Raw genomic sequence first — 20,080 nt, 5'->3', positions numbered from 1 at the left:
TCAGGGAAAACCTTTGATATGATTTCAATATTGGACCTTGGACATATAATAGTTCCGAATCAAATCTCTTTAGAAAAAAGATACCTTTATTACCAATTGGGTATTTTCTGAAAGGAGCCTCGAAATTTCATTTTATTGGTCCAACAATAAATTATTCTAATGGATCATATTAATATTAATCCCCCCAAAATGGATCTACTTAATAATTCTACTTCACACTAAATTTGACGGTTTAATCAATCTTTATTGGGAGAAACAGAGGATATCTCGATCGGGGGAGAGAACTACCACACCCTAAAGATTTAGTGAAAACATCTGCAAGTTCTCCTATGCGAACATGACTTGTAGAGATAACTCTTTGCTGTAGCTTTTCTCGAACAAAGTGGTAGTCCACCTCAATGTGTCTCGTCCTCTCATGAAACACTGGATTTGACGCAATATGGATTACAGCTTGGTTATCACACCACAATTGCATAGAAAAAGTGCACTCAAGCCCAAGTTCCGTCAACATCTGTTTTATACTGAACCCATTAGGCCCAAGGTCTTTTTTGGAATTATGGGAGAGAACAGTTGCCAGGATCTCATCATTATAGAGGATGGCCTGAAGGGAGGGGAGGAGGTGGTCAGGGATGAACTTGTTGAGGAGATCAAGGGGTAAAGGGGACTGAGAGGGGGGAGGATGATGGAAAAGATTATCAAAATAAGAGACAACCTCAGATTTGATGTAATCAGGCCACAGAACCTCCGTACCCCTGCTAGATATAAGCTTGGGGATAGAGTTGGCATTGGTACGGGCTTTGAGCGAACAGTGGAAGTAGGCAGAATTGGAATTGCCCAGCTCAAGCCACTTGATTCTAGATGCTAGAGAAAGTTTTCTTCCTGGGAAACAAGGGCATAGAGCTCCGAGGAAACCATCTTCTCCTCATCTGCAAGAGAGAGAGAGAGTATGAAGATCAAGCTGGAGCCTGGCTTGAATATTGTCTAACTTGACTTGGCAAAGTCAAGACACGAGCCAAGATGTTGGTGTTCCAGCTTTTGAGAGCCCCTTTCACATTTTTTAGCTTTTTGGCAAAAGCAACGAGGGGGGAAGAGTGTTCTAGCTTTTGAGAGAGAGATTATGAATAGAGCTCCGAGGAAACGATCTTCTCCTCCTCTGCAAGAGAGAGAGATTATGAAGATCAAGCTAGAGCCTGGCTTGAATAATGTCCAACTTGACTTGGCAAGTCAATACACGAGCCAAGATGTTGCCAAAGGTGTTGGTGTTCCAGCTTTTGAGAGCTTCTTTCACATTTTTTAGCTTTCTGGCAAAAACAATGAGGGGGGAAGAGTGGACAGGGACGGCCCAGGAATCACACACCAAAGGAAGAAATCCCTGATAGAGGGTCCACATATCAAAGAATTTGAAGAGCTTAGGACAGAAGGAGATGTAATGTTGCACAAAGAGGGACATGGGAGAGGGATCAGAGATGTTAGGGAGGTCAAAACAAAAATGAGATGAGTGAAAGGAATTGAGCCAAGCTTCATTGACGAGGGCTTTGTCTAGCTTGCAAGCCACACGATTTAAGCTAGTATGGCGATTGTGCCATGTGAATTTTGATCTAGACCATCGAAGATCATTCATGCCAATTTCTTCCATACACTAATTGAAGTCATCGATAGAGGAGGAATCAATGGGGCCACCACCCATCTTCTCAAGACTAGATTTGACCACTTTGAAATCCCCTCCAATGCCCTAGGAGTGGGAAGCAACAGAGAGGGCAAAGGATCTGAGCTCGGCTCAAAGGGCGAGCTGGTTAGGGGCACGATTGAGGGCATAGATGGCGGAGAAGAAAGAGAGAGGAGAGCCAGAGGGAGAGGAGAAGGAAATTTGGATCACTTGGGAGGAAGAGGATAGGAGGGAAACAGAGGAGGGGGTTCCACAGGATCCATATACGACGGCAATGGCTATAGTTGGAGATAAAAGGACCAGGAGGGGGCAATGGATGCGCAGATGCGGGAAGCATTTACTTCCAGCACTCTAGTTTCAAGGAGAGAGAAAAAAAGCTGCTTTGGAGGATTTGATGTGGGATCGGATAGAACCATGCTTGGCAGAACTGAGGTCTATATGTAGAAATTAAAAATTGTATCAAAGGTTGAGTAGCAGTTCATTTTCTTTGCACCACAAGGCTGTGGGAATTCTCTTAATAGAGGTGCAGTCTGCAAATGTCGAGCATAGACTGACAGGGGAGTGCACTTGTATGATTTGCTGTGGGTTTGTGAGTAAGATTTAAGAGAAGAATCCTATGACAAGAAAATTGAAAGTAGTAGCTTTATTGCAATGAAGGTAGAGAAGTCCCCTATCTAATGATCTTTTCGCTGACTGATCCTCAATATCATTTGAAGATCATGGAGTCCACTGGAATGAGATGTTCCTGTTGTTTTATCTACTTGAATAAATATCCAAATCTTCGAGCCCCGAGGTTGTTGTCCTCAACCAGCTGCTGGATTTATCAAACTCCAACTATAGAGGACTGTCAAAGCCTAGGAGGGTGGATTTCAGCATGGGAAGAACACAAGGAGCTGTCACTCAACTCCCTGTGCCAGTTGGTCCTGACTCCTGATTACTTATGTATGTTTCCATTATGGCTTCTGAACATGTCCCTGACTAGTGTTGCCCAAGAAGAACCCATCAAAAGTTAATTCAATGTTGTTTGCCAATGAGAAAATTGGAAACTGTCTAAGAAATGGATGGCAAGACGGGTCAAAATATGGCTATGCTGTTTTGATCTTGAGGCTCAGAAGGAACACCTCATGGTAACTCATATGCAAAAGCCCTCTGGAAAACCGGCATGGCTGCCTTCCTGGTCAATAATCTCTCAGTAATAGTCTGAGGTGATTTTAAATATTCCCCCAAATGTATCAAATGGTGGCTCCCTTGAGATATCATCTTATAAAATTTCTTTCCTGGAAAAGCATCACTCTGTCAAAGTAGGTATTTACTGTGGGAGGGTTCCGCTTACCCTAGGATAAGGAGTGAGACCATACAGCATGGCGAATTATCATCTTCAAGTTTGTAAAATTTCCTCAAGACATTGTCTGTTGTTTCTGCTTTGGCTTCACATCCATGCCAGAGAATCATTGATTATGCCTGTTGGGCTGTTTTTTCCATATCCGCCAATATTTAGCCTTATTTTTGCTGACCATCGTAAGACCTCATGGTCAAGGTTTTTTTTTTTTTTTTGATTTGATATTCTGAAATTACTTGAGATGCATTTGGATCCCTCAACATCATCTTCCAACCATTTTCTACCTGGTTGCTGTGATTTACATGGGGCATGCACATTCTTGAGTAGTTGAATTTGAATGGGCAGTGGTTGTTTTTATTTTCTCTTGGAAAAACAATTTGAGAATTATTCTAATGCCACTCTAGGAAGGACAAGCTGGTGTGTGTCACCAAATTATTTTAACTTCTCCAGATCTCTACCTCTTAACATCTCCAGCTTCTAATGACTACCACATCTTGTGTTCCCCCTATCACCCCCCAACCAAAATAACAATTCATATTGACCTGCACATCAATCACAGATCTGAATATCCATATTCAGAACCATTGCATGATTAATTCAATAACCAGGCAATGCAACTTCCAAAATGACAGGACAGGGGAGAGAAAGCTTGTTCAACCAAAGAAAGAGTGCCATGATGCTAGCATAGTTTCGACTAAAACCTCCAAATCCTCAAAGAACAGGCGATGTAGAAATTCACAGGGAAATCTTGTTTTGTAAAATTGAAAGTAAACATTAAGGAATTTGGTGTTGGTAAGTCCTCTTATAAGAAAAAAGAGGCCCCTTGGATTCATTGAGTCAATTTTGGGGCTGGAAAAGTGCCAACCCTCTTACTCTCGATCAGCAATGAAGTTGAAGGTGGGATGAGGGGCAGGGATATTGTATGAAGGTGCAGAAGAAGCAATGAACAATTGCTCCAACAGCAACGCGACTATCCAAAAGCATTAACTCTCAATAGCCTTCCTTTGCTTCCTCCAATAGTAAACGATCCATTTGCTTTCTGAAGAGAGAACAGATATAGAAAATAACAATTCTGTCGACATGGCAAGCAGGCAGAATCCAAATTGCACAGATTCCATCTCCTAGTTCATGTTACCAACATTCTTGCCTGGGAGGCCACTCTGCTAGATCAGTTTAGGGTGCATGCCCTTCAACCTCTGCAAACATGACCTCGTCAGGCCTAAGGCAGAGGTGTGGTGGCTCCAAAAAAATAACCCCACAAGTTCAAAACCATGGGTAAAATTTTAATTGTGTGGGAATTTGATTTTTTTAGGGTTTGGTTCTGTGTGAAAAAACCCCAGACATAAGCAAGGGGAGATCATGTTGTGAGGTGGAGAGTGGTGTAGAGAGTTTTTTTGGCATAGGGAAAAATCTTTTGGTTTTCTTAGGTGGATTTGGGCATTTGTGCCAAATCATGTTAAATTCCTTGTATTGTGTGGTGATTGTTTGTTTGGTTTCTTTTTTGTGGTTGCACATTCGTCCCCAATACCATTGAAGGGTTTCATAAATGATCCACCATTTGACAAACAATGTGGCCATTCTGACTGTAGAATAGAAAGGACATGATCTATGTTAGCCACATGTCAAATTTCAGAGCCTTATTTAGTCAAATACCCTCTCATGTATTGGCATGCATCGCCTTGTATGTTCATGTACGACTATGGTACTCTGGTACTCTACACTATCTTATAGTCAAGGACATAGTTGTCATGGCGTCGCCTAGGCATCGCCAAGGCGGCGATTTGGCGTCCTAGCGGAAAAAGAAGTTCATGGCACTGCTATGATTTATGTGACTCACAAATGGCGGTCGCCATTGGCTGATAGGCGTCGCTATGGCACCGCCATGGACGCCAAGTCACGCCTGATTCACTAGGCGGTCGATTTTTTTGTAAAATGCAGGGTGATTTTGATAGGACTATGTTGATTTTTGATGATTTGATGTTGCTTAATGTTGGTTTTATATGTTATAGGGTATATATTGTAGGCTTGTAGCATGCTAAATAACTTTAGAAAATAGAGAAAAAAAAAAAAATATCATACTAAATTTTAGAAAATAGGAAAAATAAAAAATGACACATGGGCGATTTAACCGCCATGGCAACGCCATAATGGACGATTCATTGCCAAATCGATTAGCCACCCCTCCATCGCCTCGGATCGATTTGATGCCGTGACAACTATGGTCAAGGATTTTCAAATCTCTATTTATTGAAAGCCTTCAACAAATCCTCATCTTTTGATCTGATTTAAGTATTGCCTGCTCTCATGCTTTGTTTGGTATATGGTAGAAGAATACAATCATATCTTTATTAAAATGTTATTTGAAATTCCTTGTTTTTGTATTTCATGGTTAGCAGTTGCTCCTTTATATAGTCTACTCGTCATTTTGATTTCATTGTCTTGCTTTTGAATTTCAAAATGAAGATGCTTTTTTTTTTTACCAGTTCAAGATGATTGTGACAGATTTCATGTTACTCTACATTGGTTTAAATTTCTTCAATTACTAGTTTTCCCTCGAACTTTCAACTGGTCTTGTACTAAAATTATTTTTTACTTTGACAGGCTGGCTATGCATGAAGAATCATCTAGTATGCGTAAGGTGGATGACGAGGTTCATGAAGGAGCTGTTCCTGCTTATCTTCTGGATCGTGAAACAACAACAAGGGCAAAGGTTCGTAGTTCATGTCAATCAGATAGTTCTTTGTGCTGGTTTCACAGTTTCATGCATGCTATTTATGAAGTCAATGGTTTATGCAGGTTCTTAGCAACACTATTAAGCAAAAGAGGAAAGAGAAAGCTGGTAAATGGGAAGTTCCACTACCTAAGGTAAGTAATTTTTGACCTTGGGCCTCTATTATTATTTGCAGATGTGCTTCTTTGAGTTTCTCCCTACTTTAGTCCTCCCCACTCCCCCACTCCCCCACCCCCACCCCCACCCCCCCAAAAAAAAAAAAAAAAAAAAAAAAAAAAAAAACCAAAAAAAAAAAAATGCTGGAGTTAGACACCTGCCAAAAGGGCAATCTAATGTTTTTATGCCTATGTTTGTGGTTAACTGTCTTTGGTTTTACGCGCAGAGATTTTCAACTTACATTGCAAATTTTCTTTATCAGTACATTTCTGACTGTTGGAGAACTTTATAGTGGGATGCTATTTTCTTCTACAGGTGAGACCTGTTGCTGAAGATGAGATGTTTAGGGTTGTCAGGTCTGGTAAACGGAAAAGTGAGTTTCTTCTATGTTATTCTTATTATTTTTTTTAAATTCTTATATTGATTAGTAAATTTGATATCTTTTATATATCTTTTATAGTGTTTAATGTTGTTTAATCTTTTTCTCTCATTTTACTCTGCACGTGTCTGTAAATTTTGGTATCTGTTTGTCTAAGGTTGTTTTATATTTTTTCTCATTTTAATGTATGTGTTTTTGGGCTTATTTTATGCAATGAGATGCTTTGTGGATCCGTTTTTCTCGAAGATTTGAACATTGGACTGGGTTCTGTTTTGTTGTGCACTAATTGTACTATCTGATTACTCCAACCTTCTAAATCCCTTGTCAGAATTATAATTAAATCGAAATTGGTGGCAAGCTTGGTTAGATAGAGGAGGTTATTATTTGTAAACATTTCTGAGACAACAGATGTTGAGATGGACGAGTGGTGAGATAAAGAAGCCTAGAGTTGGAATTTCAACATAGGAGTTGTTCTAGTAGGTGAAAAGATTGGCTTAGGTTAATAATTGCTATGGCTCACATGCAAAGAAGGCTTGCAAATGCATCAAATCAGAAGTTCGATGGTGGAAACTGAAGGAGGCTAAAGTAATGTGGGATAGGACCTAGGATGCCGGAGGTTGAACTGATGAGAAATTGAGGAAGGAGGATGTGCATAATCATTGGTTAAAAATTGTTATGGCTTCCAAGATGGTGCAATAGCAAACATGGTTTGGGGTTGCCCTCAATTAGTTCCAATATCAATTGGTTGTTTTTCTTGGATTCTAGTTTCAAATTAACTCATCACCATCTCACATGGACTTCTCTCTGCATCAAAAGTGATAGTAGGAGTTTGCAATTCCAGACTCTGCCAAAATTTTTATAATGCAGGTATGTGCAAGGATTAAAGTATCGGTATCGGTCAGCCAAAGTTAAGATACGTATCGGAAGATATCGTATTGTATCAGGGATATGTTAGGATACGCTAAAGATACACATATAAATGGATAGGAAATACTTCTTTATACACTTTTGCATAAAAAATAGTTAAAAAAAAGCTATATATAACATGTATCATGCATAAACACTAAAATGGAGAGTATTGCACTGAGAGAAGTATATTCAATTGAAATTGTTCAAAATGATGAAGTTTCTTACATTTTTTCTATTGCCATTGCCATTGTGATGAGTGTCATGAAGAGTGCCATGCTGGTTCCATAGTTATGAAGGCGGGAAGGCGATGGAGGCGTTGAGGGGCTTTCGAAGCACTTTGATAATAGGGTAGGCATAAGTCGTCGCCTTATCGAATAAAGCGTTCTAGTGTAGTTTTTATTTTATTTTATTTATTTTTATTTTTTTATGTAACCATTTCATTTGGCATAAATAGCATATTAAAAATTATATAATTCTACTTATATGCTAAATAAAGGTTAAAGATTCATACCAATGCAGGATATTCATAAAAAAAGCAAATCAATAAAGTGAATAAATTAACTAACTTCTTCTTTATCATAGCATATAATATAACTATGAAATAACATTATAAATATGAAGAAAAAAAGGCTGTTAAAATATGTAAGTATTTATTATATTTACCTCTATGATGCCAAAATGAGTGCCTAAGGTCATCTACTATGTTTCTACTCCTGTTAGTCTAATTAGGGCTGCAACTAAGGTCAGTGTCGCTGGAATGGGAAAAGAAAACCAGGAAAGAAGTAAAAGAATGAAAGAAGAGAAGGGTAGTCTTGTTGGAATGGGAAGAAGAAGAATGAAGGAAGAGAAGAAGGGATAAAGGGAAGCGGAATAGAAAGAAAGAAGAAAAAACAGATGAGAAGGAGATCTCCGTTCAGTAATAGAGAACTAGAAAAATAAAGAGAAGAAAATAAGTAAAAAGAGTACATTGCCGGAGACGGAATGGCTTGAGGAAGACAAGTCGGAGGAAGAATCGTCACAGGAGAGTTGCCAAAGCTGGAATTGATGGAGGAACATTGATGCTCTAGTTCTCCCAAACAAAGAAGAAAATAGCCAAAAGGATTTTGTGATCTGTGATTTGTTAAACCAAAGTGTGGTTTTTTTACTTTATATAGACTTTGATCCCATAGTTCTCAAGTGTGCAGAATTCCCATAAACTTGCCAATCATAACAAAGATATGGAATATATGGTAATACAATACATTAAAAAAAAAAAAAAAAAAAAAAAAAAAAAAAAAATAAAAGGTGTATGCCTTGGTCGCAAGGCGCTATAAGGCGTCATAAGGCGGTCGCCTTATGTGAAACTCATAAAGCGTATGACTGGCTTAGCCTACCCATACCGCCTTAACGCCTTGGTCTTGCCTTAGAGGCGCCTTGATGATGCCTTGATAACTATGACTACTACATTGTACTCTACTTTTTCTACTTAATAAACCATTACTTACCCACCATATAATAATGATATAATAGGAAAAATAAAACGAGTAACAATGACAAAAAATAAATAAATAACAAAAGCCCTGAAGCCAGACACCATAATTGTCCACAGGTGGAGTGTTTAGAGGCTACATGAAGTTCCTTTTTCTTATTTGTAATTCTACTTTACCAAGAAGGGGGAAAGTATATAGGGACTCAGGGTATCTCTTGCCTCTTGGGGATTCTCCACTCACAAAGGAAAAGTGTACAACTGTTTCATACCATAAAATTATAATGGATTCTAGGTTTCTCACGATCTTGTCTTCTAAAACATGAGTGGTAATATATAATATGGTTTCTCTGTAGAAGTGGTATAGCAGTATAAGAGAGTCCGTCTCCTAAAAGGACTGGTAGAATCTTAGTAAGAAACATGGAAGACTTTAAGAGATACTCCTAAGAAACACGGAGAGTAGTTAAGGTGGTAAAAACTAGAAAGAATATAGGGGAGAGATGAGAGACATTTAAGGAGTTAGTTGGATGGCAAGAAAGGGAGCCTCAGATTGTTATCTGTAGAAAGTGAAGCTGTGTATTGGAACAATTGAAGAAGTTAAGAGAGAGAGAGAGAGAGAGAGAGAGAGAATGGTGCAAGATTAGACTCTATAGAAAGTGTGGTTGTGTTGGAATGGTAGGAGGTAGGGAATCACAGGAAAGTGGTTAGGGAGAGATTTTAGGAAGAATCAAGTAGTTTTTTTTTTTTTCCAATAATGGAGAGAGATCATAAAAAATAACTTGACCAAACAGTAATATGGGACATCTATTTATTAGATTAAAAATTTTTTTTATTAAAATCCTAGAAATAAAAATGGTCGCAGAACTGTTTTAGGGGGCGATAGCCTTGTGGGCAACTCACCCTCCTTTGAACACAGATTTCGAAAGGAACAGAAAAATCATCCTATTCTTTCCAATGCTCCAGTAGCGCTGTGGAGTGAAAAGGAAAAAGGAAATCAAAAAGGCAAACCTCAAAAGGAAAAGGAGGTGGGGGGGGGGGGTGGGGAAAAAAGAAAGATGCGTCTGCAAATTATATGCCTCAGCGAACTCCAAAAGTAGGAGCTACTGCAACATAAGACATAGCGGGTATTGATTTTCTCAAAGACTTCACAAATAAATTTTGTACGAGGGTCATGTCTATAATTGATAAAAAGATATAGCCTTTTCTTCATATATTGTAGCAACTTAATAAGCTAATAACAGAACAGATGGAGGTCAAATGTACCTGGGCATTATGCCTGCCTGGTGGCACTGCATGCCCTGATGGAGCTGAAGGTAATTTGAGCTCTGATTCGACATCTGATTCCTTATCAGGTTGAAGATAAGAGGGCACCCCATCAGATTCTGTCTCCATTCCCATGTCAGCTTCCAAGGCATCAAGCTCTGATCACAGAACCCAAAATAAAATTATACAGAAACTTTTTCTACGGAAGATTAAATTAAAATGAAGGCCCAGGGTTTTCCTTATACAGTAGAAATTCATCAAAATTTATTTTTGTGGCAGAAGAACAATTCGCACAATCATCATACTGTATGATATTGAACTCACCACCTATGAGTTCTTTCTCGTCTGTCATCAGGAACATTATAGCTTCTACCAAGAGATTCTTGAATTTCTGTGCTCACATCCACCAGGTCCATCATCTCATCTTGCATGTTCTATCATAAGAAGAATCACTTCTTCAATTTCATCAATTTCTATCTAAGATGTAAGATAGAAACACGGATAAGAAATACACACATCTATGTCTTGAATCTTCAGTCTTCATCATTCCTTTCAACTCCTTGTTTGCAGACTTCAGAGCTGTCATCTGAAAAACACAGACGAGATTTAGCTTGTCAAAAACTTCAGTGACAACTTGTATTACTGGATCCCTGAAAACTCCTATCAAAAGATAAAAATATAAAACAGAAACAGAGGTCCGACTTCCTAAAAAATTGAAAACTAGGAATCTAGACATTGAATGGAGATACTTCAATTCCTTCTAGACCTTGGCTCAATCATCATTAATGGTGGTACCTAGTCTATCAATAAGGATGGTCCAATCATCGGAAACCTTGACAAAAAATCTTTTTGACTTGTGCATTCTGATTTTGTTGTTGTAACCATCCAACAAACAGGGCGTGTTTCCTTCTCTAATTTCCCCTTTCCTCCACAAGATTGATGTCCTTTGTCTCCATGCGAAATATACTTATCTAATAATCCTGATATTCACATAACACTTGCTTTGACCTATGTGACCAGTGACTTAGGGATCCCATATTCGGATTTTCTGTTTATAAGAATGGCAAAGGTTTCCTAAACAGTCCACTTAGTAAGCCTTACCTGAACAATCATTCTCAAACCCTTCCACAACAACATTTGATGATTTATCTCCATCACTCCTTATCCTCTTCTTTCTTATTGTCCTTACACTTCGACAATTCCTCTTTATATGAACTTCCTCCTCGCAATAATGGCAAGCAATTTTGCAGCCTTTTGACTTAGAGCGACCCTTGTACTTGTCAAACTCCTCTAGTCTCTCATTTGATTTGCCTCTCCCCTGACCACCAATTGTAACCAATGCACTACGCTCTAGCACATCCTCATTGTTATTTTTTTCACCATGTCTTATTCATCTAAAAAGCAGCAATAGCCTTGTTAAGTTTGAGAGTATCCTCACCAAACAATAGTGTAGTCACAATATGATCAAATGGAGGTAGTGGTGCCAAAGAAGTGCCTTGTCCTCCTCTTCGATCTTAACATCTAAAACTGACAATGCCGTCAATATCTTGTTGAACACATCCAAGTGTACCTCAAATTTCTATCCCTTTGACAACTGAAGGCTACATAATTGTTTCTTAAAAAACATCCTATTTGTCGATGACCTAGACTTGTACCTGCTATCTAGCTTCGCCCAGACTTACTTTGGATCTGCTAACCAGTGATCTCCCAAAGAGTGTTCTCCACAAGATCCAACTAGATCGTGTTGGTTCCTAGATACTTCAACTCTTGCCACTCATCCTCCATCTTCTTCAGCTTTTCCAATTTCTTCCTGAGAGCCTTGATTGTCCCCTCTTGCGTAAGAATATTCTTCCCATATTATTGCCACAAGGTGAAGTCATTATGGCCATTGAAGCGTTTTATTGAGAACCTTGAACCCTTCACCACAATCGGATTTACCAGATTTGTGCCCTCCATGCCCGCCATCAACTTCAATGAACCTGATTACCATTGATCTTTGCACCTACCCACAAGATCGTCACCAACAAAACGGAATATGCCTGATCTGTCCCTTCCATTGAATCCAAAACGCTGAAAAAAACTTCAGCCTCCGTTCTGCACCTCTTATACAAAATCAAATTTTCTGTACAAAATCCAAACATGTATGGAGCTGGCTCACAAGTTTTTGAATTTTCTTCACATCACACACCATACAAGACAATGACTACCACCCTTCTTTTTCGAATAGTACTCCTTCCCTTCAATTCTTCATACTTTTCGCTTTTCTATTTATTTCCTCTATAAAGATCTTCCTTGGTGAATAACTTATTCTCCTCCTTCTCGGACTACGTGTAGTCTTCTTTCCTTCTGTTTCTTCTTTATGGGTTTCAAATTTTATCCTTCTCAGTGCAATCTCTTTCTTCCTCTTTTACATGAACACACATGCCGTAAAAGAAAATCAGGTCCACAGACTTATGAGGAAAAAAAAAAAAACAATCTATTCGTGTACCTTCTTTTACTCTCCTTACGCACCAACCTTTCCTCAGATACCCGTACACAAGCTGCAAGGATCTGCCAAACCTCGCTCTAATGCCATTTGGGTGGGATGAATACACGACCAAGAGGAAGAAACCAAGCAAACAATCACACACAACACGAGGAATTTAATGTGGTTTAGTGCAAATGCTTACATCAACCTAAGAGAACTAGAGATTTTTCACTATGCCATAAAAACTCTCTACCTCACAAAGTGATCTCCCCTTACTTATGTGTAGGGTTTTCCACATAGAGACAATATATAAGAAACTTATAAAAAAAATCCAAATCCCCACACAATTACAATTTTACCCCTGTACATGTAATGAACCCAAAACCAGACCCAATTACAAACATAGACTCAATCATAATTATGTAGACCCATAAAATACAAGACACACCCAACCCCAACAAATGGGGCCATGTAAAGGCAATTTCCCTTTATAGGAATATGCAACCATTTCTCATATAGTGTTGATGCTAGGGGTGTAACTTTTTCCTTGTGAACCCAAGCCCACTCTGAGCATGGACTGAGCTTTTCAGCCTGCACGGTGAGTTCGGGTTCAAAAGCCTTAGACTGAGCCCAGCCCAGCTTGACCCTAATTAATCTTTTTTTTTTTTTTTTGGGGGGGGGGGGGGGGCTAGGAGAGGTTTGAAGAACTTTGAAGTTTGTTTCTGAACCAATTTCATTTTAAAATGTCTGTATTTACATGGTGTGTGTGTGTGTGGGGGGGGGAGGTTTGAAAGAACTTTGAAGTTTGTTTATGAACCAATTGTCATTTTAAAGTGTCTGTATTTACATGTTATTGATATATTGTAGGTCAATGTTTTCTTGATTTATTATAATATGTTAGCAATATTTTTAAGAATGATTGATATTGAATATTTAATCGTTATTTAGTGCATATAAGGATACAAATGACCAAAAAAGGGCCCGGCCTTGGCAAAAATCAGGGTCAATAAGGGCCAGCTTGGCTCTCAGCCCAACCTCAGGGCTGGGTTGGGCTTGGGCTGAGCTAAGAGGGCTCAAGGTTGGTCTGGGGTTTCAAAAATCCTGGCCCTGTTTCACCCCTAGTTGATGTATTATTGGTGATCAAAAGAGATCCAAGCAATAGGTGGTTTAACAGAATCTGATCAGCCAACTTATTTGGGACATATGTGTCACGCCAAAGAAATGGCGCTGATCCGTTGAGCCCTAAGGGTTGGGCAAGAAACAGAAGAGGCATTGAGGGGGTATGCCTTTAGTCCCACATAAGGTAGGTAGAATGAAACTGAGCTATTGATAAAAGGGTGGCTTTCTTAACTTGGTATGACGCGTTTTAAAGCCATGAGGCGCATGGGCCAAAATGGACAAGATCATGCCAAGGGTAAAGGGCCAGGTCATTAGTCATTACAATATGACCTTTCAAATGGAACCCATAAAGTAAACACCTTGGATTGATGAGGAAATCGATATTTCACATGGTGTGTGCCAAGACCACTAAAAAGCATGATGGTACTGAGTCTCCATAGCCCTAAAAAGCATAATGGTACGAAGACTCCATAGCCCATATTTGAAGTACTAAAATATTTACTAAATATATCTCTGCTCAATGCTTTGATATTTGTGAATGAGCTAGTCATACACTGGAACAAAGGAACCAGAAACAATGATTAAAAAAGAAAAGAAAAAGGAAAATGAGTAAGTTATTTAGTACATAGTCTGTTGAGCGTCTTTGAGTCCCTTAGAAGCAAAGGCAATGTCTGATTGTAAAGCATATCACATTGTCCTCCCTACCTGACCATAAGAATCTAGTTGAAGTGAACACAATGTCTAAAAGAAAAAATAAATGTCATAATTTTCAAATTTTGAATAAGAACTTATTTATAAGCCAGTGGAGAATTTTCAGGATGATTCTATTCCAGTATACCATCTGAATGTATATGGTGACATTTCGACATCATTTCATTATTATCTGGCATCAGGATGGAATGCCCCTCAGTGTGTTCTTAGATATATATATATATATATATATACACACACACAGAGTTTGGACTCCAACACAAGGAACATAAAGAAATGATCAATCATAAATTACTGTTCAAGTTCTTAAGCACCTGGACATCATAGTAAATAGAGAAAACCTTTAGTTCCTGTTGTAATAAGTTCTTTTATAAAACTGAAAATCTAAATAAAAACTCTCACACCAATGACCAAAGTTAAATGTATAGTTTTTCATATATTGCAAATGTAACAATCATGTTTTGGAGAGACCAAGATTGGGTCGTTATGGGCCCACAAAAATGATAAATAACTCAAATTCAACAACCAATGACAGCTTCGTAAATATCCAGAACAGTTTAGGATCCTTTTGTGAAGCAAACAGAACTTAGGACAGAATTGTAAATAAATTTTAGAAGAAAGGGTCAATCTGATATTTTAAATGGCCTGGGATAATTTAGAAAAAATAAAATAAAAATTCTGTCCTTGGTTGTAATTAAGAAGAATTTTCTTCTTTCTCCACATTAACAGAACCAGCGGTAGAACTGAACCAAACAAGTGAACTATAACAGCTCAAAGACAATCTGGATGATGCTGAAATTTTAGGAAGGATTTTGCACAAAGTAACTAATCCACAGCCAGCAATAATTAAATCATAGAAGTTAAGATGCTGAGATGGAACAACTACAGTGAGACCAGAAAAAGGAGCAGAATACCTAGATCTCACAGTATAGAAGAACTAACAGTCAAATAGTGTGAGGCAACAAGAAAGAGAATGTCGACTGAAAACTAAGTAGAAAACTTGAAGTTAAACTAGCAAGTAGCGAGTGAGTTATGGAAGAGGCAAGATAGCAAAAAATTACTCAAAAAACAGGGGTTCTGGAAAGTCTAAACAGAAAGAAGAGAGAAGGGATGGCTGGAAGGATCTTACCTGAGAGGAACTCAGGCCTAAGTTTAGTCAAGAGGGAAAGAGATAGAACCATAGTTCTAAATCTTGGTCAAAGCTTGAAGTTTTAAACAAATTTTTCTAGTTTCGAGCTAGCCCGGGACGAGATGCGTGGTCGAATTCAATATGTAGGTGGTTTCAATCTGGTTTCGACAATATTTCTCATATTTCAGTAATTCGACCAGTTTCGACTGAAAAGTACCAAGTTTCGATCAATTTTGACTAGTTTTGAACTGCCCAATTTCGACTAGTTTTGAACAACCTATAACATGTCGACTTTTGACCAGAAAATACCAGTTTTCGAAGGTTTTGGCCCATATCGCAGTTTCAAGCGGGGTTAAAACCTGCCTCAAGATCAGAGTTCTTATCCTTGGATAGAACCAATTGGGCAGCCTAAAGCTTTACCCAATAACAAGCAACAGCCACGACACATCTCTCTCTCTCTCTCTCTCTCTATATATATATATCTATATATATATAGTGCTGATATAGCAACCCCAAGTTTAATGGTCCTTTCTGGAATCCAAATTAGCCAGAGAAGGGAAAATCCTTGTGGTAAGTAATTAACTTATATCAGCAGCCTAAGAGCCCTCTGATTAGAATTGGCAGGCATGGGACTATGACACAGTCTTCTGACAGAAGGGGAGTCTATTTATAGCTATATGCAAGGGGGCCACCTGAGCTAGAGCCTTTATGAACTGTAAAGACAGCCCGGGTATTAATTCTAGATTCCTTCAATGAAGGAACAACAATTCCAGGAACAAATTCTTTGCAAATTAGAAATAGAGGTGACTGGTGAGGTTGACTATTTAAACTGAATGCCACTTAGATTTGAATCCTTGCCTAAATACTTGCTTGAATCACTTCTCCTTTGTTGTTTATCACTAATATGTGCTACTCCTTGCTTGAATCTTTATCTAAATATACTAACACCAAGTTAGAAGAAAAAACCCTCCCAAATGAAAATTTTTATTTCAAACAAGTGTGAAAAACCCCTCCCAAGCCAAATGACCCATATAAAGCATGTATCATACCATGTTGGTACGTATCATACCATATCGGTGTGTATCGGCGACATCGATACGTACCAATATTGCATGGAAATTTAAAAACATACTCATGCATTTCGGTATGTATCGTATGTATTGGCGTATATCGATTGATACATACCGATATGGTACGATACATATCAAAACGATATGGATTATATTTTTTTCTTGAATCGTATCAGCGGATACGGTACGATGCCACCGATACTTAAAACCTTAATATCCCTATCTATGAAGTATCCTTCAAAGCTTATAGATGACTGTGAACACATACCCAAGGTTTGAAGTGCCGGTGCATATCATACCGTATCGGTCGATATACATCGGTATCAATCGGTATCGATACAATACACACCGTACGATTTAGGGAAAAAATAAAATCCATATTGTTTCGGTATGTATCATACTGTATCGGTACATATCGTACCATATTGGTATGTATTGGCCGATGCATGCCGATACGTACGATACAAACCGAAACGCATGTTTGAGTATGTTAAAATTCCATGTAGTATCGATATGTATCGGTATGTATCGGCCAATACCGATACATATAGGAGCCATTTGGCTTGGAAGGGGCTTTTTACACTTGTTTGAAACAAAATTCTTCATTTGGGAGCGGGTTTTTTCTTCCAATTTGGTTGTAGCATATTTAGGCAAGGATTCAAGCAATGAGTGTCATATATTAGGGATAGACAACAAAGGAGAAGTGATTCAAGCAAGTATTTAGGCAAGGATTCAAATCAAAGTGGCATTCAAGTTGAAGAACATTATATTTTTTGGTAATTTGTTGTTTCAAGTCTTGCTTTTTTGTCAAATGATCCTTTAGTTATCATTTTTTTTTTTTTTTGTTTCTATAAATTGTTATAAAAACTGATTGTGACTCACAATATAAAGAAAACTCAAGATTTGAATGGATTTGCACACTTTTTTCCCAAAAAAATTGAGGGTTTCAAAAAATTTCTAAATTTCTTAGATCTATTGCACCTTGCTTGTCCAAAATGTGTGTAATTTTTTATATGTTGCATACAAACAACCAATCCACAAGTTCTATAAAAAATTATGCCTATGTCCGATAAGTGCACAACATTATCATAGCACTCATATTCAAGAAGAAGCTCTTAGCTATGACTATGAACGAGCACGTCACTCTTCATAGCACTCATCACAATGGCAATGACAAAGAAAAAATGTAAGAAATCTCATCATTTTGAACAATTTCAATTGAATATACTTGTCTCTTAATGTGATACTCTCCATCTTAGTGGTTATGCATAATACATGTGTTATATATAGTTTTTTTTTTTTTAATTTTTGTTTTTTATGCAAAATTGTATCAAAAAGTGTTTCATATCCGTTTATATGCATATCTTTAGCATATCCCTGATATGATACCCTCAAATATGTATCTTAATTTTGGCTGACCGATACAATGACCAATGCCGATACTTTAATCCTTGTGGGTAACTTGGAAGTCGAAAGTGTCACCAAATGTAGAAAATGCAAACAAGGTGCCTAAGCCACCAAATGATTGAGGCGCACAATGCTAAGTGAGATAAAATGCCTGTTTGAAGCAAACAACTTTTATGAAGGAAACTATTTTCTAGTCAAATCACATCGAGACAAATTTCAAGCTTGATATATTACATATAGTGGAGATCTCTTTGATGGTTGACATGGATGCATTCCTGATTAGAATATGAGAAGCCTGGATCCTCACCAAGGACTTAGCACTACACTTATATTTGGTATTGTGATTTAGGAGTGAAACTCAGATGTTTCGTTTTTGGTTTATTGCATTCTACTGACAACACATGAATCAGGCCTGTTTTTGTTATGTCTACTTGATGAAATTGAAATTCTTTTACCTATAAAAAAAAAAAATGAAATTCTTTTAGTTCTTGTTTGACTTATGGATTTTGACTCAATTACATGTCATTCTAAATCATGAAAGCAGAGATGCAATTTATAGTCAGTGTGTTTACTCTCCTCTCCTTTCTTGTGGGCATTCTCATCTCCTTTATAAAATCTTTTTGTTATTCAAAATTGACGAAAGTTTCTGAACATTTTTGATTTTGCAGCAAAACAATGGAAGAGGATGGTAACCAAGGCCACATTCGTGGGACCTAGTTTTACAAGGAAGCCTCCAAAGTATGAGCGCTTCATTCGTCCGACAGGTTTGCGGTTCACCAAAGCCCATGTCACACACCCTGAGCTTAAGTGCACATTTAATCTAGAGATTATTGGAGTTAAGAAAAATCCCAACGGTCAGATGTACACTTCTTTGGGTGTTATCACCAAGGGAACCATCGTTGAGGTAATATGAAGAGCTTTACTTTGGTAGTTGTGTTGATAGCTTTCATCCCTTTGAACCACCCTGAAGACCTATCTTTGATTTATGAATTTTTTTTTACTCTACAGGTGAATGTTAGTGAACTAGGTCTGGTTACTCCAGCTGGGAAAGTTGTGTGGGGTGAGAGATTCTTCTTTCTGGTTCCTATTATGTTTACATTCTTTCTTCTGCTAATGTGGTTTGATGGTTACAGGAAAATATGCTCAAGTTACAAATAACCCAGAGAATGATGGTTGTATCAATGCTGTTCTGCTTGTCTAGAGGAGTTTACTCTTGGTACCCTTGTGCCCATATGGAGAACCTTTGTAACAAGAGAGCAATCTGAACTGTTCTTGTCACCAGTTAAGTGGTTTTGCATGGGACAGATCCTAATTTTGAGTAGGTAAGTGTTTTGGTTCGTTAATTACGGACCTCGGAAGTATTATTCTTAGATTAACTTTTTTCCTTTCTTCTATCCAAAAAAAAAAAAGAATAGAAGGGATTTCCCAGGCTCCTCCCATGTAGCCCTGGGGATCATATGTGTTGCCATATGAGTCGGGGAAGATTACATTGATCTCTTTTTAAAATATAATTTGCAGAGTAGGTATCTAAAAGGACAATCGAAAACTCGTATTTGAAAAATCGGTGGTTCTGGGGAACTATCTGAGTTCATTTGAAAGCTATATGAGGAGGGGAAAATCTCCTCCCTCCTGTTGACAATGATAACTCATCAGTCCTCACTCTTTCATTTGAAAGCTATATGAGGAGGGGAATTCTCCTCCCGCCTGTTGATAATGATTACTCCTTAGTCCACACCCACTCAATAGTGCCTGACCCCCATCTTCCAGAAACACCAATATCTTCTGCTACCGTCACCGACTGTCCCTAGTGACATACCCCACGTTGCTACTGAAAATGATTCCTTCCTTCTTGAAAGGGCATCCAATTCATTGTCCAATGTTCTAGTCGGTTACATTCTAGAAGGCAAATGATACCGGAAGCAAGCGGTGACAGAGGCAGTGGTTAATGCTTGGAACCCAATGTTCCCCGTTGATGTCTCTCCCCTAGGCTCTAGCGCCTAATAAATTTCTGTTTCAATTCCAACACCGCACTGATTTGGATAACGTTCTTGCCGAGGGGAACCTTGGTCGGTCGCTGGTAACCCCAATAGTCTTGGAGCCCTAGAAACCCACTCAGGATTGGGATTTCTTCTGGATAACCTTCGGGATTCAACTAGCTTCGAATTGCTGGCTGGAGCTCAACATTGGGACTCAACTGGCCATGAGATTAGGCACTATTGAGAAAATCATGCTCATTTGAGGTACTCAGGTTGGAAAGAGGCGACACTAT

At 38.3% G+C, this 20,080-nt stretch overlaps 1 protein-coding gene across 1 annotated transcript in view; it reads left to right on the top strand.

Annotated features, from left to right (window-relative positions):
- LOC122063622 (ribosome biogenesis protein NSA2 homolog) overlaps positions 1-19,281 on the top strand; it is a 27,077-nt gene extending 7,796 nt beyond the window's left edge. The window contains exons 4-9 of the mRNA XM_042627321.1: positions 5,607-5,715; positions 5,802-5,870; positions 6,208-6,265; positions 18,480-18,715; positions 18,820-18,871; positions 18,945-19,281. Coding sequence (XP_042483255.1) covers positions 5,607-5,715; positions 5,802-5,870; positions 6,208-6,265; positions 18,480-18,715; positions 18,820-18,871; positions 18,945-19,012 — 592 coding nt within the window. The 3' untranslated portion in view covers positions 19,013-19,281. The remainder of the gene's footprint in view (positions 1-5,606; positions 5,716-5,801; positions 5,871-6,207; positions 6,266-18,479; positions 18,716-18,819; positions 18,872-18,944) is intronic.
- Positions 19,282-20,080: the final 799 nt, after the last annotated feature.

This window comes from Macadamia integrifolia, unplaced genomic scaffold, assembly GCF_013358625.1.
Source record: "Macadamia integrifolia cultivar HAES 741 unplaced genomic scaffold, SCU_Mint_v3 scaffold1381, whole genome shotgun sequence".
NCBI lineage: Eukaryota > Viridiplantae > Streptophyta > Magnoliopsida > Proteales > Proteaceae > Macadamia > Macadamia integrifolia.
This window is presented reverse-complemented; position numbering and strand designations above follow the sequence as displayed.